Here is a 24,624-nt window from a genome sequence, read left to right as displayed (position 1 = left end):
TAAAGTGCAATTTTATTGCCACTTTAGTCCATTAAACCCACTTTAAGGCCATTCATAATGTATTATTGATTCTAATCAAGCCAAGAAAGTGGCAGATTTATTCAGAATTCCATAAAAAGCCCACATGTTAGAAATAAATTTTCAGTTGGTAACAACAGATGCTCAACGCACTAATGCAGCGGAAAAAACTATCCCTCCAAGACACCGGGCTCTGTGACTGCACCGTCCTCCACTTGAAGCCGAGTATATTCCACTGACACTGGAGCTAAAGCTAACCGTGTCAAAGAAAGACCAGGGATGTCACAGGCATTGCCCGACATTAGCCGTATAATGGCCAGGATTTGCGGATAAAACAGGGGCCTCACATTGACAGTCTTTAGTGACTTAAGTGGGCCATTCTTCCATAGCCATCGGGGCTATACACTATATCCATCCCTATCTCTCTCTGCCTATCTGACTACGTCTCTCTCAGACGTGCTTTTCCTCTGGTTCATCTCTCAGTAGTTTCCTCGGACTCATTCATGTTTTATATTTATGATGTTCTTCGGGACTTTAACCAGCTAATGTGACAGCTCGGTAACATTATCTTACACACAAACAGAATATAAATCCTGCAATGGCCTCACGGTTATTATAGCCGTAGACCTGGTTTTGTGACGGGCCTTTGTTTTCATTCACATTCAAGTGTCCATTAAATCATGAGCGAGAGACAGTGTGGACGTTTGCACAATACAAGGGCCCTGAAACAGAAATGGAATCCAGCCATAATGATTTTTTCACTATTTTATTTATAACCAATCACACCTGCACTTGCAAGAAATTTCTTTGGGGGTAAAAACCGGATAATGTAGAACATAAGTTTCTGGCTGTATTTATACTGCATTTATTCAGTCTTATCGACCACTCAAAGCACTTTACAGTTCAAATCACATCTACCATTCACACACACATTCACATACAGCACTTATTCTGTCACCGCTCATGCACAGCAGTCAGAGGTCGTTTGGGTCAGTATCCTGCCCAAGGACACTTCAGAATGCAGAAACCCTCTTTACACCCTGAGCCACATCCGCCTGGAGTATCTTACAGAAAACTAATAATATTAAAAGGTGTGTGAGGTTTGAAGAAACATTGTGAATATTAGAAAACCATCTTACACATTAAACTTCAGTAAATAAATTAGTTTCGCTTGATGCTTTGCTTCAATTCTCAACACATCCCAGTTTTTTTCACTGAGGAAAAGAATGAAATTTGTCTATCGATCTATTAAAGTCATTAAAGTCAAGTAGAAATAGATTAAATAGACACCGAGCAACGGAGAACATATACAGACCCATTCTTTGTTGATAACTCATATAAAACCATTCAAATAGGGACAGTATGATTTAGCTTCTGATAAATACACTGCATGCACCCATTGAATCAGAGCGGCAACAATTCCCATTCACAAAGTGAAGAAGTAGAAAACTGTATTTTATAACTTCTCGTTTCTGACTATAAAAACAGTCTTTGTTTGAATAGGGTGTTTCCCGCCCACTATTTCTACACTCTCATCATCTCCAGCATGCAGTCATCTGTCTGTCACACGGGAATAAAGCTTAATAAATAAGGCAAAATCTCTTGATCCCAATTTAAATATTGTGAAAGGCAAGGCTGTAGTTTTTGACTTTTTTTTCTCCCAGACATGCCCTTACTTTTGTGATGGCATTTACCTCATCTGGTATTTCTGTTGTTTGTCAATTATCTTCATGAAGTCTGAAAGAGTTGTCGTAGTGAAGTGATGACAGCAAGAAGATGGTTAAAAAAAACTAGTGCAAATAAGATTTGTCTCTATCTTCGTCTTCCTATCCTGAAGATATCTGCAGAAAAGCTGCAGACAAATGTGAAGCATGACAACACGGACAGTTTGTGAAATGTGCACAATGCTGCGGTTGTAATTCATGTAGCATGTCCTCCCTGTATCAGTTGCACAATGCTGTGACAATTCCAGAGGTTGTAGAGTTCAACCGCAAAGAGAAAAAAAACGTTGGGAGACTTATGGTCGTCACTTTGGATGGCTTTCTTATAGATGAGGCAGACATTCAAACACATGTCCCCAAGAAAGCCTTATAAATCTGTGAGCATGTCCAACAGTTATAGATGCGGTGGCCAGCCACACAACCACCTGTCAAAACCCGTCTTCCCATTTCTTTTGATCTCCCTCTGTTATCTCTCTCCACCGCTTCACTCTCTCACATTATTCTGCTTTTATTCCTCAGAAACTTTCTTTAGTTAGAGATTTTTTGGAGCAAGAAGAAGAAGAAGAAGAAGAAGGTGGGGGGGTCCGGGGTCTAAGATGTATAATCTGTGATTGATAGCACACAGGCAGAGGAGACCAACATAAGAGGAGGAGCACCAATTTATTTTCCATTTTAAATAAAGATGGAAAAGCAGGGGAAGCTGCCAAGGGCATTTGAATGGAACTTCAATAAAACAAATTCCTCTGGCAGCTATTTCAGGTCTTCACCGAGAGGAACTGAAAACAACCTTCACAAAACAACCTTTTGTCTTCTGCCCTGACAGCACACCACTGTTATTTTAGCCCTTCTCCACGACTCCCCATTAAATCAATATATAACGTTACCAAGGACGAAATCTGGTACGGCCGACCACTTGAAGCAGATACTTCACTATGGCTGATGACAGATTCGGCCATTTGGTTCCTGTGTCTTTCACTCCATCTTCTATACGAGGGTATTTAATTCCAACTATCACACGTGTGACAGGTGTAGAGATTTGTCTTGATGTTAATTCATATTTATATATATACTCCTGCTATATACTACACATGTAGATATATTATTGGACTATCATATATATATATATATATATATATACTGCTGTATTTGTGTGAATTAAATTCTCTTATCACATCACAGAAATGCACTCAATCTTCCTTGTGTTCATCAAATCTGTGATAAATAAGTAAACAAAAACCTATAGGATTGAATGTGAATAAAAAAAATTGACATTTTGCAGGATAAACATTGATATTTTTATTAAATTGAAATTACTATAAAGGCTTTTACGTGACATAAGAATGCCATCTAGTGGCCAAAGTGCTCACTTGCCATAAAGTCAAGCATGGAGAAATATTATCATTACCCTTGAAGAAAAAGATAATTAAATACGGCAGAGTTCTATGCAAAATATTACAATAGTTACCATAGTAACAACCGTGAGCATCAATCTCCCCTCTTGTTAAGTGTTCTGTAGGCTCGTCTCCTCGAGTCTCACAGACTGATGACAGTACGAATGCTGAGGACAAAGAAGACAAATCTTCTTATTCTCAGATTTCCCACCAGACCTGATATACATAATAACTACAGGGGAATAACAAGAATTAGACAGTTATTCAATTACACAGAAAATTCATCATAAACTTGTTTGATGGTTCAAACTTCTCCAATGTTATTTACTGGTTTCCTGAGTTTCTTAGGGTTTTTTTTTTTTTTCCTGCAAAACGTGTTATTTATATATAAACAATTATTTACCAATTGATTCATGTGTAGATTAATTAATAATATGAAAAATAATACAACCACATGTTTTCCTGACAAATTAATCATGTTGTACCTTTTCCCACTTTTCAGAAGGTCAAAGGCCACATTGATTTGATCCAGAGGGAGGTTGTGGGTAATAAATTCATCCAGCTTCAGCTTTTTGTTCATGTATTCTTCCACCAGTTTGGGCACGTCCTCCACGCTCTTCCAACCTTTACAAGAGAAGAACCCTCATGAGTCCTCAAGAACCACAAAAGAAACGAGCTGTACATAAATCAGTTGATGACATTCTTACTGACAATATATATGTCAAGGCATGTCCAAATATCTCAAGTGTTGGACAAGGCCTCAGACTACAGAGGGTCTATTGCTCCACACAATGCTGCTGATGCATTAAGATAACTTCCTTTAAATTCACCTCCAAAGTACGTCCCCTTCAAGGTGCGTCCCATCAGGAGCTTTTCCACCACGACGTTCATTGCTTCTCTCTCCGTCCACCCTGCGATCACACAGGTGCCCCAGGCATCTCTTGTAGACTCAAGCGCAGCAGTCTAGGAAAAATAATACTACCTGTAAAATACATTTACATATTCACAGACTGGTGAAACAAGAGTGTGTAGTTGTCCCGCACCCACCATGACAGCTGGACTCCCCACACACTCCAGAGCGTAGTCAACCCCTCCGTCTGTCATCTCTGCCAGGACATCCTGGATGGGCTTGCTATGATCTCTGGGGTCCACACATTCAGTGGCTCCGAGCTCTACGGCTTTCGCGAACTTGTCAGGGTTGATGTCTACCCCGATGATCCTCTTCGCCCCGGCAACCTGGCAACCCATGACGGCGCCCAGTCCAACAGCTCCGAGCCCAAACACGGCACACGAGGAGTCTTTTTGAACCTGGATGGACGTAGTGTGGGAGTCAACTCAGCAGCGACATCTATAAAGCAGTTACTCATTTTTGTGTTGTGACAGACTCGTGCATATGCTACAATATGACTTTGATTTTATTATTCTCCATTCGACCCATTTTATTCTTATGTATTTTTAATTAACCACAGCTTTAAACCTTGTGGCTTTTATTTATATTTTGTCAAAGAGTTTGCCTTTTGAAATTAGTGTTTAAATGAAACACACTTTTATCATTATCATATCAAACATTCAAATTGAATTTCCCTTTTCTCTCGCCACACTTACATTTTCCATTAGCTGGAGTGTTTTGAAAGAAAAAGGTTCTTATCAGGCTCCTGTGAACGCTCTCTCACTGCTTTAGTTTTATTAATTGAACCACTGTGTTTTCAGTTAAATGTTCATACTCACAGTCTTTTCAATATTCAAAACACATTTGATCACTTGAGGTTTCTACATTTTGGTTTTAAGAGTGACTCTCTAAACATGTGCATCTCCACAAAACATTATTTTTACTTATTTCAAAATACAAGAACTATAATAAAAAACAAGGTGTGGAATATATAATATTGAACGTCTAAATTCCTTTTATCCACATTGAATGCACCTGTTTGATGTTACATGCACCAATTCTGTACTGCACTTCAACTCAGGTTTAACTCTAACTGTGCATTATTAATTTCTGTCTGTGCAATTCAATGGCTAATGTGTCTGCTTCACTATATATTTTCACACTGTAGATATTCTCTTTACACTGTATATATTCCATTCTATATATTAACCTTCCTTTACTGATGTCGATTTTCATCTTTGCTGCTGTAACAAAGCAAATTTCCCCATTGTGGGACAAATAGAGAATTATCTTAGCTTATGTTCATGAACTTATATCTAAAAGAATAACTACTACCTACTATCCTGCATCATTGGGAAGATAAGATATTTTCCTTCTGATCAAAACAATCAAACAGAACAATCACTGGTCGACATCAGAGTTGGTGAGAAGTCAAACTCAGATCTCTATCTTCTTACCTCGCCTGTTTTAACAGCTGCACCATAACCAGTGGAGACTCCACAGCCAAGCAGGCAAACTTTTTCCAGCGGTGCATCGCCTCTTATCTTTGCAAGTGAGATGTCGGGAACCACGGTGTACTGGGAGAAAGAACCGATTCCAAGGAACTGGTACACCTGCTGTCCCTTGCAAGATATCCTGCTCGTGCCATCAGCCAGAACACCCAGTTGTGTATTTGCCCTAAAAGCCACAAAAAGGGAACAAATGAGCAGAAAAGCACAATGAAACAAAGAGGTCTGTGTGTTGTGCCCAAACATGGCAATGGGATTACCAGTTCTTCCTGCAATGATTTGTTTTAGGGCTCCGACATCGTTCACATTCCCCACACTGAGGCAGAAAAAGAGGAATAACTTTATCCCCTGAAAACAGCAAAAAGCAAACTACTTCAGTCAGAGTTCTGTGTCTGAAAAGGAGAAATTATTCCAACTAAATGTATGGATGTTCATAATGAACTGTAGAATTTACCCGGTAAGAATTTGGTGACTTCTGGACCAACGCTCTCCACTACTCCGGCTGCTTCGTGGCCAAAAACTAACGGAAAAGGTCTAAACTTCATCCCCTTTCCAGTCCCGTACATGTACTCCCAGTCTGTGTGGCACACACCTGTGGCAACAATCTGTACAAGCAGGTAGGGTTCATGTTGTTCATCATACAGTTCTATGAAGTGTATATATACTTAGTGTAACATGCACATATCAACTATAATGTTTGGTCGTATCCCCCCCCCCCGGGAGCAGCTGACCTTGATGCGGACTTCATGGGCCTGAGGCGCAGCCACTTCCACATCTTCAGTCACCAGAGGTTTCCCTGGTTCCCAAGCAACCGCCGCTTTGCACTTGATCACCTGCAGTAAAAAGTTACTGGTGCATTAAAACGTGCATTGACTGGACATGGTCTCTGTTTGATTGAATCCCTGTGAACATGTGTGATCAACAAAATGAGGCTGAATAAAACTTCACACTCAGTCAGATGTGATTGTACAAATCATATATAGATATATAGATATACACTGTATGTTTATATAAAGTCTGTGGGTAAGACTCAAAGCAACAACATGACATAATGAAGTTCACATTATATATAAGACAAGTGAATATTGTGATGTTTTTTCTTACCTGACCTGTCGTGGTCATTGTCTGTTGAATTTCCTGCAAATCAACTAAATAAATTATTTACAGATTGCAGGACTGCACACAAACAACATTGCGTCACATTATAAATTCCCAGTCGTTTTGGTTTTCAGCATGAACTAAACTTCCGCTTCTTGAAGCACGACGAGGCAGCGTCAGGAGTTTACGACACTTCACGATACTTGACATGTGCTTTACGGCAGGCTGTGGTCACACGTGTTTTCATCGCGTGGAGTAAATAGCTGCAGCTCAACGAGGAAAGTTGTGAGTTTGTTTTTCTATTTCTTTGTGTTTTTTAATATTTGTTTTGCCTGATATTAGTTTTTTAAATAGTTTTTTAGTATTGTACGAAGTTCTGAGCGCATACCGCATTGGTTTGTGGGAGAAAACGCGGATATGAACTTGTAGTTTGAATGACCGAGTTGAGTTAGCATGCTAGCAAGAGAAGCTGTCCGCTGCCTGTTAGCTGCCGTGGCTAACCGCTAACTCGTGTGTTTCTGTGTCTTTCTCTTGCTCCGTCACAGAGGACATGTCTTTCAGAGGAGGCGGAGGACGAGGCGGCAGAGGAGGAGGAGGTTTTAACCGAGGTGGAGGAGGCAGAGGAGGGTTCGGTGGAGGCAGAGGTGGCGGAGGGTTCGGTGGAGGCAGAGGTGGCGGAGGTTACGGACGCGGTGGAGGCAGAGGAGGCTTCAACAGGCAGCAGGACTACGGTCCTCCAGAACATGTAGTCGGTAAGATCGTTACACCAGAAAGAAGCTGTGATGAAAACCTGGTGCAGAGGGGGGGGGCACGTTTTACACATGAGACTGAAATATATCTGCTGTATAATAATACACACCGAACTATCACAATATATAAATTATCTTTCAAAGTGTACAAGTATATTTCAATTGATGACCTTAAGTGTTGCATGTACATGTGCTCATCTGGTGACTGTGCTGTGAACCAGGATGTGTGGTGATCATTTCATTGTTTATTCGACACTGACAATGTTTATTATATATGAACCAGCGTTATCTGTTCTTTATCTGTTATCCCTGGCCCAGTTTTTTTTATGTTGTAACCTAACATTACAATAAAATGACTTGTTAAACTCAGCACATACAAGCAATATGCACAGAGTCATATTCAGATAGGTACAATGCATAACAATAAGTAGTAGTCAGTAGTCTTATGTGCACACATCTGATTATCAATAATTGAGGTAACTTCTGGTTTTACTCTGAGCTCTGTCCTCACCATGGTAACTGACGATGTATGAAGAAAGGTAAGAGACAGATCAAAACGTATCAATAGACGAACTACTGACAAATGGGATCAGTGGAAAACCATCGATTTACAAATTCCTCACAGCTTTGCACTGTGGTATGACTACCAGCTCTGGAACGTTACCTGTGTCCACCTTTAAACATGATTTCCATGCAACATATCAGACACTCTGTCATGATATGGAAGATGAGTTAATGTCTCTTCTCTGTGGTACATAATCCTATACCAGACAGATACTGTGCAGTATTTGCAGGCCAGTTAATACTCACATTTTCTTAACACTTAGAAGTTGTAACCCTTATCCTCCATGACAAACACTCATGTTTACACAACTAAATGTGTTTCGATGTTTTTCTATTCTGCAGCCGTGGGAGAGTTCATGCATCCATGTGAAGACGATATTGTGTGTAAGTGCACCACAGAGGAAAGCAAGGTTCCCTACTTCAATGCCCCTGTGTACCTGGAGAACAAGGAGCAGATCGGGAAGGTGGATGAGATATTCGGCCAGCTCCGGGACTTTGTATCCTTTCTATTTCCATTAAAAAAATATATCTGGACTAAAAAGATTAGGTGAATTTGTGTGGATTAAATGTCATTCTCGTCTTTCATTCCTTAAACTTACCCTGCAGTATTTTTCAGTCAAACTCTCAGACAATATGAAGGCGTCTTCGTTTAAGAAACTTCAGAAGGTATACAACCTCAATGACATTTTAAAGTAGTTCATTTGCATACTTAACAGCATCACACTTTCTGCCATAAACAATATCTAATCTGCAAGTTCTCTCTCAGTTTTATATAGATCCAATGAAGCTTCTCCCACTGCAGAGATTTCTTCCAAGACCGCCAGGAGAGAAGGGGCCACCGAGAGGAGGCCGAGGAGGTAGAGGTGGTGGCCGTGGAGGTAAAGCATCCAGACTTATTGTCTTATTAATCCTGTCTTCTATTGTTGATAAACATGCAGACCACTGGGCAGAGGCAGCAAGATTAATGTGCATTTATTAGGATGTTCTTGTGAAAATGACACTGAATTAATAAAGATTTCAAATAAGGCTAGTTTTCCCCACTGTGGCACTTGGTCTTAGTTGCAGTGGATTTAGATTGAACATGAAAACTATTTAGAACGTGGATTAGAGGAATGTTTTGAATAACTGCTCGGCTTTTATTTTTCTTTCAGGTGGATTTCGAGGTGGCCGTGGTGGAGGATTTGGAGGCGGTGGCCGTGGTGGAGGATTCGGACGTGGTGGAGGATTTGGAGGTGGTGGACGTGGTGGAGGAGGTTTCAGAGGAAGAGGAGGCAGTGGTGGACGTGGATTCAGAGGTTGGCCCCTTTTTAATCATGCTCCATCATCCAAGTTGTCTTTGCTGGTGTGATTGTGTCATGTATTTTGTTAACTTTTTCTTTTTTGTTAACCTGTAGGTGGGAGGTGATCTGGTGGATCTTTTCATCCCTGTCTACACCTGCTTCAGAAAAAAGACTGCCTTCAATGCCAGTGTCTGTCCCGTTGGAGGCAATGTCGATATACTGAGTCTATTTGTAGAACTTGGGGCTTTTCACATTTTGTTATTTTTGTACCAGTTTTGAAGATATGATGAATCATCATGATCGTTATTTAAAAGGTGTAACATAGCTGGGACCTTTTCTGCCTGTTCTGAAGGGTTCTACGCTCCCTCTGCCAACAGGCACATCATTATCCCAGTGCTGATTGTGTTGTTCATGATTTCAGGAGACACATTCACAAATTTCCCTGAATTACTTTTGTCGAATGTGGGAAACTGTGATGGAAAGTGAACTTTGAGTGGTTAAAACATTTTAATGCTTATGATTTGTAATATCTTAAACCAAATGTTGTAACATTTTTGTTAAAGTCCTTGATTAAAAGGTGCTTTGTAACTGTGTCTGTTTTATCTTCTCTGGTCTATAAGAGATTATAGTTGTACTTTTTAAGAGCCCTGATCTAGTTCAGAGTTAAGTCCAGTCAGTTGATGCAAAGGTGTAACATGGAAGCTTAAAACCTTTATGAATGTCTCTTAATATTTTCATGAATTAATTGAATAATCAAGAAAATATCAACAAATGAATCCTTATTAAAAAATCAGTAAATACAAAATTATTCAAATTAATCTTAAAATAAAAATAAATGATATAACAGTAAATAAAGTGAGAAACGTGTCTATGTCAAATAATTTAAATACATTGTTTCTACATTGTAAATGTTTTTGCTAATTATAGTTTTAACACCTTTTTTGGTTAAAGATATATTTAAGATTTCTGATTTAAAAAAAAAAAAAGCTGCAAATATATCAACTTCCTGTTTCCGCCGTGCCTGCGTCACACGTGCCCTGCGCGTTCTGCTCTCTGATTGGTCCACACGGTGACTCCTTTACGGCCACGCGCTTGCTCCGCCCTCTCTCGCTGAAGGAAGAAACATGGAGACAACGGGAAAAGTGAGTTTCCTCCTAAATACACTAGAAATACTTGAAATGTATCATTTGTATTTTTATGTAACGATTAAATATCACTGAATTCACACGTAGCGCAGAAAACAACCAGGATTCTTTTCACTAAGTTGCAGCGTGAGGCTGAATGAATAAGTACAGGGGATCAACAGGGATCAGGGTTCAGCTGGTCACAACTGGTGTCTGCAAGTTGTTGCACAGATAATATTCAGGACCTGAATGTCACGAAGCGGTTAAGGCAAAAGAAAGTAGTTTGCGTGCAGCAGATTCTCGACCACTTGCAGGAAGCATTGAACTCCAGCTCCTGCATAAACCTGTTAAAAGTAGGTCAGTGAGCAGCCATCCCGGGCTGTTCCAGACCCTGCAGAGCTGCAGCCAACACAGAGCTGCAGTCTTTAATCAGTGTGTGAGAGAAATAGCAACGTGTTGTGCTTTTGCTTCAGGTGATCAAGTGCAAGGCAGCTGTTGCCTGGGAACCTGGCAAACCTCTCTCCATTGAAGAGGTGGAGGTGGCACCACCCAATGCCCATGAAGTCCGTATCAAGGTAAACCAAACCACTGCCTGCGACTTCTTTTAAGCTGAAAACATGACTGTACAAATACTCTGTATTTATATATCAGGCTCTTGGCTTGATAACCACTCAAAGAGCTTTAGAGTTTTTATATTCACACACACACACACACACAACAACACAGAGCATGTGTCTGCATGTCACTCTAGACTGGATGATTATATCAAGATAAAAACAAATTAATATAATTCTACATCGATTCATATCATGAGTAATGTCACGTTATTATTTATCAGTTTGAGGTTTGAATACTGATTTTGGAAGGTTTGAACGTTGTGGTTCTAAAATCGTCTTCATGAGCAGAGAATGATAAACGCCTCAGTAACAGCAAAACATTAGCTAAATCTGTTGTGGTTCAGTTATGTACTCTACCTCCTCACAAGCAACATATCAATATGTATTGGACTTCTGTTGAATTGCCATTGATGAACATTATATTGTGAAGTATTGATATTGTTTTCCCCCAGAATGAATCTCAATCTTTGTTTTGCGCTTTGTTAACAGACACAATGATGATGATGATGATTATATTGTTTTATTTAGAAACGACTGAAGATCATTTTTATATCACGCTCTTAAATCCATTCGCCGTGCTTACCAACTTTGATTTAAATGTTTCCTCTCAGCTCTTTGCCACAGGCGTGTGTCACACAGATGCCTACACCCTGAGCGGCAGTGACCCCGAAGGACTTTTTCCTGTCATCTTGGGCCACGAGGGAGCCGGGACGGTTGAGAGTGTCGGAGAGGGTGTCACCAAATTCAAGCCAGGTACGCTGCCACGAAGCCCAAATACTGGAAATGTAACTTGTTTGTGCAGCAGCAAGGACAAATGTGTGATTTTAATTGATGAGAATTCTCTTTTTCAAAGGTGATACTGTCATTCCGCTGTATGTGCCACAGTGTGGGGAATGCAAATTCTGCAAAAATCCCAAGACCAACCTTTGCCAGAAAATTAGGTAACATTTTTGGTTTTTGATTTATTCAACCTTGTGTTAGGGAAGACTTTTGCCTCGTTGGTTGATCTCAATCACATTCAGTTTTAACTTCTGGCTGTCACTGTTATTGTATTTCATCATACGCACATTCAATTGAACCATATTTTCCCTTTGCCTCCATTTCGCAGAGTTACCCAGGGCCAGGGTTTGCTCCCCGACAAGACCTCACGCTTCACATGCAAGGGGAAGCAAGTGTTTCACTTCATGGGTACCAGCACCTTCTCTGAGTACACAGTGGTGGCCGACATCTCCCTGGCCAAGGTGAACAAGAGCGCTCCGCTGGATAAAGTGTGCCTTCTTGGATGTGGCATCTCCACAGGATACGGTGCCGCTCTTAACACCGCCAAGGTGGGTATCACAGGTTGTTGGCAGCGCTGTGAGTCTGCCTCCCAACCAAAATACAAACCGTTTGTTGAGGAGTTGTTTTTTCTAAAGGGAGATAAACACCACTGGGAAGTTTTTACACATTTTACTGTTTAAAGCTCTTTATGCAAAACATGCTTGTCACAAAGTGCAGCCTCAAGGGATCAATGAAAGGAGATTCAAATGTTGTCACTGTTTTAAGGTTTCACTCTGAAATGGGTCACCCACATTAATCATGCAGATCTGATGTGAACTTGAGTTGTTGCCAGAGGGATTGTTTCCAAGTTGGAAACAGACACTGATATAGTAAGAAATTTACTAACAACATATAAGACAATTTATTATTAGTCCTACAACAGCAGAGGGGACAGTAAAGATGAGGAGTATCTGTAAAAGAGTTATAAGTACACATTTATAGATATAAAGAAATATTACAATAGGAGCAAAATACAGAAAATATAAGAATAACAATATCCAATCCTGTTTTAAGTAAATGCGATTAGGTTACAACGACAGATTTTACTCTTTGTAATGTTTGGATTCTCACATTGCTTCTTCATCTTCACTCAGGTTGAGTCTGGTTCCACATGCGCTGTGTTTGGCCTCGGAGCTGTCGGCTTGGCTGTTATCATGGGTTGCAAGGTTGCTGGGGCAACCAGGATCATCGGTGTGGACATCAACCCTGCGAAGTTCGACAAAGCCAAAGAGTTCGGAGCCACTGAGTTCGTGAACCCCAAAGATCACAGCCGGCCCATCCAGGAGGTCCTGGTGGAGATGACTGACGGGGGTGTGGACTACTCCTTTGAGTGCATTGGAAATGTGCAAATCATGGTGAGACTCACTCTGTGTTCACTTTCTGTTATAGTGTGTAAAACATGCAGCACATTGCATGAGCTGTTTTCATCCGGTGTGATCAGGCGTGTAACTTCTGCCACTGACATCACGTGTTTCTGTTTATGCATCGACCCTTAACCCTAAAGTTCTCCAATCTTGTTTTCTTTCCAAGTTGTCATCTTCTACGACGTCATCCAGAGAAATATTTTTATTCTTTTTCAGTTTTCTGTCCATCGCATGTTAGAAACATGCTCCCACTCTTTCACACTGAACATGTAAATCACTGGTGTGAGTTCAGTGTTCATCTATCGTCATTTTTCCATAGAAGAGCCGATGCAGATGTTCATTTAGGTTGACAAGTGGCACCAGCAGCATATAAATCACCTTTTACAAGTTGGCAGTGCTTAGAAACCAGAAAATGACTTGTTCATTATTTTTAGAGAGCCGCTCTGGAGGCGTGCCACAAAGGATGGGGTGAAAGTGTCATCATTGGCGTAGCCGGAGCAGGACAGGAGATCTCGACCAGGCCGTTCCAGCTGGTGACAGGCCGAGTGTGGAGGGGAACAGCCTTCGGAGGTGAGGGACTGTATTCTTGTTATAAAGGGCGTAATGTGGTCTGGCAGCAGTCCCCGATGTCGGCGAGTTCAGACCCTTTTGCATAATATAATGTGAGACAGCAGGCGGTTCCAGACTGAAGTAAAATCAATGTGCTCTCACTCCACGTTCATCAGGTCGAGTTTAAACTGGTGCTTGAACTTTCTTTTAACAATTTGGCACAAAGATAGTACATTGTGTTTAAATGAAAATGTATGCAAATGGAACCAGTCATTTTAGTAATGCCTGACCAGTTCTTTATTTAGTTTTCTGTGGAATAAGCACCTCGTCCAAGGCCTCTCTAATGGGTACATTAGTTTTATTTATACTGTTTAGTGATTTTAAATTATAGCTGGTGAACATATTTTCATATTCATCCTCAGGCTGGAAGAGTGTGGAGAGTGTTCCTAAGCTGGTAGAAGACTACATGAACAAAAAACTCAAGGTGGATGAGTTTGTTACCCACACTCTGCCCTTTGAGGAGATCAACAAGGGATTCGACCTCATGCATGCTGGAGAGAGGTGAGAAGAACGGTTCATTTACACAGTCTGTACATGCTGGACCCATATATGTTTCTTTCTGTTAGTAAATACAGTTTTTTTTTAATCTGTTGTGCTAACTCTTTTTTATTTATCAGCCTTGCATATCTTCTTTTATTGTCATTGCAGTATCCGCACAGTGCTGACCTTCTGAAGTGCCTAACAGCATCAGCGTCCTTCACATCCGGCCTTTAAACAAACTTCTTCTGTAGTTGCAGCACTTTAATTTTTTTTCTCTGCACTTGTTTGAAAAATAATGTTAAATATTCGCAAAAATTGTATTAACAGCAGAATAGCTGTTGGACACAAAATGGAGCTATTAAAATCTTTTGAAAATCCATTTATTCTGCTTGTTTGCTCATTAATGACTAATTTTATGCTTAAAAACATCAAAATATAAACAAATTTTACTTCTAAAATCTGAATACCACTACTTATTATTTTTACTATCTAGTATTTTTCAGAAGAGTTAAGAACCCATGGTGGATAGTATACTAACAATCAGTTGTGGAAACTACTTTTACTCAAGTTCTGCACTCCAGAATAACTTTACTATTTTTTAAAAATATACACTACTTTACACTTACACTTACATTTTATACCTCTCTTTAGGTTTGCCTTTTTACAGAACTTTGATGAAATCAGGCTATTAATGTATGAATCATTCAAATTAGCTCCAGCAGATCATAAATAAAACACTTTCATTATCCTCTTCTTTTCCTTTAAAAATACAATTTTAAGATACTTAAATCATATTTTGCTTATTATACTTTCTGTATTTTGACTATTTAAATGTATATATTCAATAATAATAAAAGAGAAGGTAATTGTCATTCGTATAGCCAATTAAATTAAATGAAATTAATTAATTTAATTTAACGGAATTACGTAAATAACAATGGTAACAACAATAAAAAATATATATTTGATTTTATACTGTATAAAACACATACAATTTTAATTATTATTACACATTTTTCTAACTAAACAATTCTCAGAAGCACCTATTTTGGAGGTTAATAAAAACAGAAAAGCAAATAACTAAACATATTAAATCTAAAAACACACTGTAATCACACGTTAAAATGATTTAAGTTTGATTCTTTTAATTGATTTAACATTTAATTGATTTCTGCCATCACATCATCGACCTGTCCCTCTCATCCGGGACGCTTGTGCGCATGCGCCGTTGGCAGAACCCAGATGGTCCAATCAGCTATTTTAACGCACGACACGAATCTCGGCGTGATTTCCAGAAGATGGCGACGGCTCTGGTGGTGAGTCCCAGCCCGGGTTTCCTCCTCCATTCACCGGCCTCTCTAACACTTCATCCAGGGTTTAACCCTCCGCTGGGAAAACGTTAGACCGGGAAAACCAGACTTTCTTCCGGGTTTCACTTTAAACTTCCTCCGACTGAACACACTCAAGTAGCAGGGTCAGGTTAGCGGCGTTTCTCCTGATCTGTCCCCGACATCAGGGCTCCACAGCTCGAACACACCGCCGGTAGAGTGTCGTCAAAGCGGTGGGGGGGTGGGGGGACGTGCCTGGTTCTCCCCGCAGTGTTCACCAAAGCGGGTACGCTGGAATTCTGTACCCCGAGAGGAGCTCTGCAGCTCGGATGAATGAGAGGAGTCGCGCCGCTGTAACGGTTCCGGGTCATGAGATCTGCTGAACTGTGTTTGTGAGAGTTTAACCTCAAAATAATAACAAGTGAAGAAGTAATCACTAAACTGTATTAGGTAGGAAAACATCAAGTACACAAACTAACTTCAACAACTTGTCCTCCTCAGTATAAGCTGCATGTGAATGTCCTCAGATTATCTCTTATCTAAAGTAGAAATAAACAGGTTTACAAAAACGTTTTACATCAACAAAAATAATAATATTAAAACAATATTAAAGTTATATCGAAGAGGCACTGAGGTCGACAGTGAACTGATATTTATTTGTCAGTACCATTGTTTCTGATGTGTATTTGTGTTTGGCATGTCTAATATCCCTTTTTAGGGAACTAGACTGTAATTCACATGATTTACAGATGAGTCACTGGATCGTAAACTATCCAGACCTTCTTACCAGGTTTATATTTATTTCAGGTGACATTACAACTCTTAAAAGTCAGTTTTTCAGCAATCACTTCTTAGCACGACGATGAAATTAGTTGTATTTGATTAGGGATTTAGTTTAGGGTTGGACAAATCTAAACAGTTCTCAGTGTGCGATACAACATCTTTACAGTACGTCAATTTATAATGTGTAGGTGTGTACTTGTGAAAAAGATTTGTACATGTGTAGAAGAAGCTGCGAATACATTCACTCTAAAATCTAAATGTAAATCCCCTTTTAATACGAGTGAAAACTTGAGTGTTTACATTCAAGAGGTAGGAGAGCAGTTCTGCTGCTCTCCAGCTGTGGCTGTGATCTGCAAACGTGGGTGGTGAATGTGTGTCAACTTTAAAGAATTTCTTTCTCTCTCACAAAAGAAATATCACTCGTCAGTCTACAATACGTCTTTTGCACATTCACAAAGTATCTTAGCTATGATCATAAAAATGTTTTAAAAGTTTAAATGTATGACAATCGAACCAAAGAACAGTTATTACAAGGGAGCAGATGGAGCATGAGAAACATGACATTTTGATTTTTTTCCCCTTTTCTCTAGGTGTCAAGTTCAGTTCCTTCAAATCCTGAAAAGGAAAAATGTCAAACAACCATTCAGAAGGTTTTGAATCCTGAAGCATACATGAAGCACCCTCTACAAAACAAGTAAGGCAGCAGCTCGATTCCCAACTCTATTCTTTTGTTTCCCCACAGCCCGGTAAAAAAGAAATCAAAATTGCATTTGCAGAAAACTTGGAACGAGTGTATCATTACAGTTAAGATCAGCTGCATGTTGAGCAAAGGTGAAATGATGGTGGTAAGTTAGTCTCTCACCAGATACCATCAAACTTTGTGAGCCTGTCAACACATCATTTAAAAGGAAAAACTGCTGATTTTCATTTGAATGCTTCCAAGTTTGTGCTTATTGGCCATATGTTTTAAACTGTAATCAATCAAGACACTGAAGAGTGGCTCGGATTTGAGCAAGTATCTCTCATCTCTCTGTGAAGTGGAGTAGATTAGTAGGAAATGTGTTCTCGTCTTCCAGTGCAACAAGTTTGTTAATGAGCACCGGTCGTGCAGCTGTAGTCTGAAGTAACTCGTCTTTGATTCGCAGGTGGGCTCTTTGGTTTTTCAAGAACGACAAAAGCAAAACATGGCAAGCCAACCTTCGTCTGATCTCGAAATTTGACACGGTGGAAGACTTCTGGGCGTACGTATATATATATATATAATTTCTCACCACATGAATGCAAGAAGAGCTTCATGACTGCACCCAGTGTATTTATGATCAGATGTGATCAGTTCAATCATTTGGGAAGAGAAAGTTTACAAAGCTTCTGCAAGGTGTTTGTCATATAAAAGCCTAAACTCCACAGTGCTCCATGTTTTTAAGTCGGGCTGCGAACAGCTTTTCTTTTGTTGTGAAATAATAATAAAGTCTCTTTTTTTTTCCTTCTCAGACTTTACAATCACATTCAGCTCTCAAGTAACTTGATGTCTGGCTGTGACTACTCGCTGTTCAAGGTAAGATCATTTTCATTTTGTAGTTTTATCACAGTCGTCATTATGCAAGGTAACGGCTCCAAAAATGTGTCTTGTCTTAACTTCCGCTGTAGAAACAGAAAGTCATGTTAACACAGGTGAACTGGATAATCAGCACGTTGAACATTTGACTTCTTTGTGGTTTGTATTACATCCTCACCACTTGATTCACCACACCCCAAATCCAACAATCGAATATTCAATCGTTGATCACTTCAATCTAAAACGATGTTTACTTTATTTTGATCTTCATGTAAATCAATCTAATGTACTGATTATAATGGGCTCTCGTTTTGATCTGCTCTAGGTTTGCATCCAATCAATGATGATTTTCTACCTGTTGGTTTTTGTCACATTCATCTTCCGCCTGGAGTAAAAACACACGAATGCTTGACTGCTTCAAAACTGAGAATATGTTAAAGGCTGACAGAAGCAAACTGAGATGTCAAAGTCCACATTTAGTAAAAGTGCTGCGAGCCCCATTTACTGAGTTGCACATTTTGTCAGTAATGTATAGTAACTATATCCTCCTTATATTTGAGTTTTCAAGTAACAACAGTGAAACATAAGAACTTTATATTCAGGTACATGTTATTTGTGGTGATGCCACTGATGGTGATGTACTATTTGCTCCTATTCTGGTCTATAGGACAACTGATATTTATATTTTTCATCACAGATACATTATCGTACTTGTTGGGTTGTAAATTTGAAATTGTATTTGGACACAGGATGGAATCGAGCCCATGTGGGAGGACGACAGGAACCGACGAGGCGGCCGCTGGCTGATCACTCTGTCCAAACAGCAGCGCAGAGCAGACCTGGACCGGTTCTGGTTGGAGACGGTGTGTTCAGTCTAAATGAGCGTTGGTGAAATTAACCAGAACAATTAATAGTGTAATCTGTGGGCTGTTTTAAACAAAGACTCCCAACAGGAAAGGCACAGGTGAAAATAGTAACATGGCTCAGTTCCTTCTGGCTGCTCTGCTCCCAGGGTCCTGGTATTGTGCTTGTTGGCTCACTGTCACACTGTGATGCCTTTACCGGGATGATTGAAATGAATGGAGCTATTGTTCAATGTTTTTGGGAACACCTGTGAGTTTCCTGCTGTGCCAAGTCAATCTGTTCTGAAAAGATCCGAGCTTTTAAACTGGCGCTGAAAAGAGAAAAACGTCTCCACAACAACGAGACATTTTGAAATGTCATCTGTTTTTGTTCCTGCAGCTTCTGTGTCTCGTGGGCGAAGCTTTTGATGACTTCAGCGACGACGTGTGCGGAGCCGTCATCAACGTCCGAGCCAAAGGAGACAAAATAGCAATATGGACCACAGACTACGAAAACAAAGAGGCCATTACGCACATAGGGTGAGCAGAGGAGGACGCCGTTTGGTTGGAGACCTGTGAACTTAACTTAAATTCTGCACCAGATCTGTCGTGTTCGTTCTAAATCTATTGATGATCACCTACTTAATCCACATTGTCTCAGCTACATGTTGGTGACAGTTGCACATGTCTCACCCTATTGTTCCCAGATCTACAAAGCTTTCTTTTTTTGGTGGGGGCCATGTCCCATCCAAATGTCCTGGAAGCCTGTTCAGTAGTTTCTGTGTGATCTTGTTGAGAAACAGACAGACGGTGAAAAACCTGGACCTCCTTGGCAGCGGTTCCAAGTGTAGAAAAGGAAATATTTGTCTTGCTGAGTTCAAAACTGAAAACATGAAACTGTAGAAATATTTGTGGAACCTAATGTGTGGTTCATTTTCTTTTTTTTTTTAGGCGAGTCTATAAAGAGAGATTAGGCGTTCCATCAAAAGTCATCATTGGATACCAGTCACACGCCGACACGGCTACAAAGAGCAGCTCCACGACCAAGAACAAGTTTGTGGCCTGAAGACCATTAACCATCGTTTCTTTTCTCCTGTTGCCAGCAAAGATGTTTCTTTGGTTTTCCATATATGTAACCGACCAAGTCCATCCGCCAACAAATATCTTTAATGGCAATGAAACGTCTTCTCCTCCGTTTGCCACTTTACCAAAGCTTTTGTTTACGCTGAGAGTACGTGGAGTAAAAATGTAGAACTATAGTTTGAGACCTTTCTGATTTTTGTGGTGGTGGGCTGAAGATGAGAATGTTTGGATGCCCAGTTTTCATTTTGAAATGGAAGTGCACATTTTTGGTGAGTTTTGATTTATTCAGCCTTCTAGTGAATATAAATTTGGTTTAAACTGCAGCTCTGTTTCAGTCCTGTTCATAACGCTCAGTTTATGTACAGTCTAAATGTATAGATTTATTGTACAGTGTGTCACATTTTCAGGAAGACAAGGTAATCCTGTGGTTAAGTATCTCTATTTATAAGCCTCAAAGCACAGGAAGATGTCTAACAGCTACATTTTCAACACCAGTTTGTAATGAGAAGGATATTTTCCAAATGTTCATACGTCCATTGGTGTTTTGGGAGCACACAAACCATTTGAATGTGTAAAGTGTTTACTTCAGTTTGAAAGTTGACTTCTTTAAATGAGTTTTCATGATCTTCTGCTTTGAAGTGTACATAACATCATTATTTCTATGCCACATTCAGTTTTGTATGGGACACAAGCAGAAATAAGTTTTTGGAGGGATTGAACTGTGCCTTGAACGCAACACCCTGAGCAGTAAATGTACAAAGGTTGTGATGTAAATAAACAAGTACAGTGGATTGTGTTCTTTCAAAACGAGCTGGTTTAATAGGTTACGGACTGAACACAGTGAAAAGAGGCTGGAGAGTTCATGGCATTCACACAGACAACATATAATCACAGAGCACTTTATTAGGAACCTGTAAACCTGCAAATTCATATTATTATCTGTTGAGGAGCTTCAGTTAATATTCTCATCAAACATCAGAATGGGGAATAATCTGATCTCAGTGACTATTGGTGCCAGATAACCTGGTTTCAGTTAATGCAGATCCATTTATTTCACACAACAGTGTTTGGACTTCTCAGGATAGTGTGAAAAACAAAACAAAGCAGCAGCTGCAACACGATGATGAGAGAGGTCAGAGGCTCAGAGGAGAAGGGCTGCACCAGTAGGAGTTGACAGAAAGGCCACCGTAAGTTGGACAACAGCTCGTGACTGGAGAGAGTAGAAAAGCTTTTCAACCCTGAGGTGAGCGGACCGCGACAGAAGAAGAAGTTGGGTTTCGCTCCATGTATCAACGTGAGATCTGCAGCATGACTGTGCAAAGATGTCGTGATGCTGTCGTGTCAAGAGATTGACTGAAGACACTGCTTTAAAATTCATTCATCTAAGCTTTACTTATCTGGATTAGTGAGACATCAATCTCAACTCCCTCGTGTCTGCTTCATTTGGACACATGGTCGGACTATGTTTCACTGTCTCAGGTTTGAGTTGAGGTGTTTTTTGTTGTGGGCTTTGCGATCATGTTAGAGGGGATCGAGATATTTCTGTAACGACTGCAGCTAAAATAATTTACTGTGATTTGTTCTTCACCTTTATGAGACACAAATTGCAGTTGGTCTTAAAAGGGCTTTGAGTGATCTATCACACGTATTGACAGCCGCTGCAGGAGCAACAAAACCCCTCTCGTCTCTTTAAGCCTCCCTGTAATTAACTCAATCTATCAAGACACATCTGAACACCATGGACGACAGAGAGGGAACGAGAAGAGACATCCACTGAAATGTTTCTCGCATTAAAAGTTTAATTTTTCCTGTTTTGCATTTCAGGAAATAAAGTGGAAATGTTGAGGATAAGGTCAAACTAGATTAGAGGAGATGTTTTTTTCTTAAATTTTGCATTTCGAGGGCAAAGTTAAAATGTTGATGACATGTCTCAACATTTCCAATTTATTCTCAAAATGCAAAGGAAAAACTTAGTTTTTGTTATGCCCGGCCCTAATTCTCCTCCATGCTTGAGATTTTCCTTACAATAGAAAATAAAGTGAGTCCTTGACCATTTTTAAAGCTGTGTTCTTTTTGTTGCATCACTGTTAGACCTTCAAACCACCCGGAGCCAGTGTAGAACAGCTGACAATAATAAAAACATTCACGTCGGACTCACTGCAGGACTGATGGAAACGTAACAGATAATCTCACAGATGTTTTTTTCACAGACAGTATCTGAAATCAAGACTCCAGACCATTTCATATTCATGGCTTCATTCTGCAACAGTTATTCCTGCAACAAAAATATGGCTGAACAATGAGCTCAATTGACGGTGACGCACAAGTTGTGTCCCAAATCTCAGCTAAAGGTTGACTGAAGTTGAAAGAAATGGTGGCGTTGTCCTCCAGACACTCGCTGTGTTCTTGTCATGTAGACTTTGTTGGATTATCAATTAATGATTGTTTTAAGAGCTTTCTTGGTGTAGCTACCACAAATTGATTGGATTTATATTTTGATATAACTCAGTCAGAAACAACTCTGCAGAGAAATGACTACAGGTTTCTTGAACACTGTGACAAACTCTTACACTTACAGTTTTCATTTCTTCTGATTTCTTTCTCTTTTTATGACATTTTCTGTTTTAAACTTGATAAAAATACATTTTTACACGCACATAACTCCACCTGGTGAAGGTTGTAATATCTAAAGTCATTTATTTTTGCTTTATTTACAGTGTGAGATTTAGTTTTTTTTTTTATACTTGATAAAGTTTATGGCACATTTAGGGGATAAACATTGACGAGTCTGTGCAATTTGAATCACACACTTGATTTTCCAGATACAAATCTGAATCTACTAAATATAAAGAAAATGATTTCATAAGAGGACCGTTGGGCGGAGGTGTTCAGCTCTAACACAAGTTCAAGTAAATTAACCTGCTGCAGGTTCAGTCCATCCTTCAGGCCTCAGATGCTTTCAGACGTCCCCCTGGTGAGTAAGATTATTTTCCCATTTATCGTATGGATGTCTGTGTGTGTGTGTGTGTGTGTGTGTGTGTGTGTGTGTGTGTGTTATGCAATATAATTACGTGTCAGATTTAAATATCCCTCTGGATGTGTATAGAATGTGATGAAATATGTTAATGTAATTAACTGATATCCTAATCTTGATAGATAATTACATAATTTTGCTTGATGATCATGTTGCACATACAAGAATTTACTTTACCAATTGACACAATTGATTATATTAAGACTAATTGTTAAATGACATTGTAGTTCCTGTGTTACCGTCTACAAGTCTCTTCTGCTGTTTCAAAATCATACTCATTGGCAGTGACAATAATTATGGATTTATGCAAAACCTACTTTCCTTCCTACGCTCTTTTTCGATGATTAGCGCCTTTTAGTGGAAACAGCTGACACCTGAGGTGTGTGGATTTGATAACCCTGATATGTTGCCTGATGGAAGCACTAATCCGAGCTAACGCCTGTGACTGACAGCTACATGAATGTACTCCGTTTCTTAAGGTTAGAAAAGAAAGGTGGATTCAAGGAAAACATACGGTTATGGTGTAGATGATTTCAGGCTTGTGCACTCTGGAGCTTACATTAACATTTTGGCTTTCAGTCAGAGGAAAAGGTTTTATTCAGATCCTTTCAAAAGGAGCACGTTGGTGTCAAAACATTTCACCGAAGCTAAAATTTTGTATTTAAAAGTAGAATCTAATATTGTGGCCATAAAAAATAAAACTCCCTGCACTCAAACTGTTAAATAGTGAATTCATCAATGAATAAGCAGCCTGTTAATGTTGCATCTGGTCCTGGTGCGTATAAGTAAAAGTCACACAGAACTGTAATCAGGTCCAAGTACCTCAAAATTGGGCTGAAGCACAGTTCTGAGAAAATTAATTAGTCACTTTGCACTTGTGTTTTCAACAGATGCTGCTGTTGAGAGGGACTCACACTGAGAACAGGCCTGTGTTCACTGCTCATCTGCTCAAAGGACACTGCTAAGATGTCTGGTTATTACAGATATCAGTGTCCAACAGTCAGAAGCTTCTTGGGAGAGAGTATGTATGATTATTTTTCTTCACATGTGCATGCTAATTGGATTATGTAAACTACAATGGCCAGCATGCAAACTCTTAATAAAGCTCCATTGTACTGTATTTAAATCTTATTATAAAACCACAAGCTTTAGTAAAGTGCTACATTTGGAGCCTGGTTGCAGGGATTTGCTCTGATTCAGCAACACGAACGTTAAAGTAAAGTCGGATACAAGAGCTGCAGCTCAGATGACATCCTGAATTCATCCTGAAGATGTTGAATGGTTCAGATCAGTGGTGTCTACGGGCCATTCAGTTTCTTCTCTGGAAACTATTCCATGAAGGATTGGGCATCGAGCCTCCATCAAACAGTTGCCTCAAGGTTTGAGGCATGCTGTGATTCTGTTTTATTCATGTATTTATCCTGGATTTAACCAGGACGGCCCCACTGAGTTGCAATATCTCCTCTACCAGAGAACCTTGGTCGAATGGGCAGCAAATGAATAAAACGTTCTATTTATCTATCCACCCATCCTTCCATCATCTAAAATCAAAGACTGTACATTCAAAAGTGGTTTAACAGTGTTGATTTCCTTCTCTTCTCACAAACTGTCCACCAGGAGGCAGTCTAACTACACACTAAGAGTTACATCCTCCAATCTATCAAACTATTTGGTATAGGAAATTGGGATTCCACTTGGTGCGTCTCTGTTGCACACGCTAGAGAAAGAAGATATCTGTAAATAGCAGCTGGGTGCCTTCTTTATTTAT

At 39.7% G+C, this 24,624-nt stretch overlaps 4 protein-coding genes across 5 annotated transcripts; 3 read left to right on the top strand and 1 right to left on the bottom strand.

The window, feature by feature from the left end:
- Positions 1 to 3,010: 3,010 nt before the first annotated feature.
- LOC109626024 (alcohol dehydrogenase class-3-like) lies at positions 3,011 to 6,798 on the bottom strand. Its single transcript, XM_020081688.2, has 9 exons — positions 6,632 to 6,798; positions 6,259 to 6,360; positions 5,982 to 6,132; positions 5,788 to 5,875; positions 5,477 to 5,696; positions 4,178 to 4,438; positions 3,961 to 4,093; positions 3,616 to 3,754; positions 3,011 to 3,297 (listed from the first exon to the last, which is right to left on the bottom strand). Exons 1-9 carry the CDS (start codon positions 6,647 to 6,649, stop codon positions 3,273 to 3,275), a joined length of 1,137 nt encoding a protein of 378 aa, XP_019937247.2. The 5' UTR covers positions 6,650 to 6,798; the 3' UTR covers positions 3,011 to 3,272.
- On the top strand, positions 6,775 to 9,806 carry gar1 (GAR1 homolog, ribonucleoprotein). The gene is made up of 7 exons (XM_020081727.2): positions 6,775 to 6,910; positions 7,171 to 7,377; positions 8,281 to 8,435; positions 8,545 to 8,604; positions 8,705 to 8,816; positions 9,090 to 9,233; positions 9,333 to 9,806. The coding sequence occupies exons 2-7, from the start codon at positions 7,176 to 7,178 to the stop codon at positions 9,341 to 9,343; spliced, it is 684 nt and encodes a 227-aa protein (XP_019937286.1). The 5' UTR covers positions 6,775 to 6,910; positions 7,171 to 7,175; the 3' UTR covers positions 9,344 to 9,806.
- A 441-nt stretch (positions 9,807 to 10,247) lies between these two features.
- LOC109626035 (alcohol dehydrogenase class-3) lies at positions 10,248 to 14,610 on the top strand. Its single transcript, XM_020081698.2, has 9 exons — positions 10,248 to 10,360; positions 10,816 to 10,917; positions 11,571 to 11,712; positions 11,813 to 11,900; positions 12,068 to 12,287; positions 12,873 to 13,133; positions 13,577 to 13,712; positions 14,114 to 14,252; positions 14,400 to 14,610. Exons 1-9 carry the CDS (start codon positions 10,343 to 10,345, stop codon positions 14,422 to 14,424), a joined length of 1,131 nt encoding a protein of 376 aa, XP_019937257.2. The 5' UTR covers positions 10,248 to 10,342; the 3' UTR covers positions 14,425 to 14,610.
- A 797-nt stretch (positions 14,611 to 15,407) lies between these two features.
- On the top strand, positions 15,408 to 20,629 carry eif4ea (eukaryotic translation initiation factor 4ea). Of its 2 annotated transcripts, none has more exons than XM_020081709.2 (7): positions 15,408 to 15,547; positions 16,933 to 17,036; positions 17,488 to 17,583; positions 17,834 to 17,897; positions 18,647 to 18,760; positions 19,140 to 19,279; positions 19,691 to 20,629. In XM_020081709.2, the coding sequence occupies exons 1-7, from the start codon at positions 15,452 to 15,454 to the stop codon at positions 19,803 to 19,805; spliced, it is 729 nt and encodes a 242-aa protein (XP_019937268.2). In that variant the 5' UTR covers positions 15,408 to 15,451; the 3' UTR covers positions 19,806 to 20,629. The 2 variants fall into 2 exon arrangements, with proteins under 2 accessions (XP_019937268.2, XP_019937276.1); XM_020081717.2 differs by having other exon boundaries at positions 15,408 to 16,009.
- The last annotated feature ends 3,995 nt before the right edge of the window (positions 20,630 to 24,624 follow it).

The sequence above is a fragment of the Paralichthys olivaceus genome, chromosome 9, assembly GCF_024713975.1.
Source record: "Paralichthys olivaceus isolate ysfri-2021 chromosome 9, ASM2471397v2, whole genome shotgun sequence".
Lineage (NCBI taxonomy): Eukaryota > Metazoa > Chordata > Actinopteri > Pleuronectiformes > Paralichthyidae > Paralichthys > Paralichthys olivaceus.
This window is presented reverse-complemented; position numbering and strand designations above follow the sequence as displayed.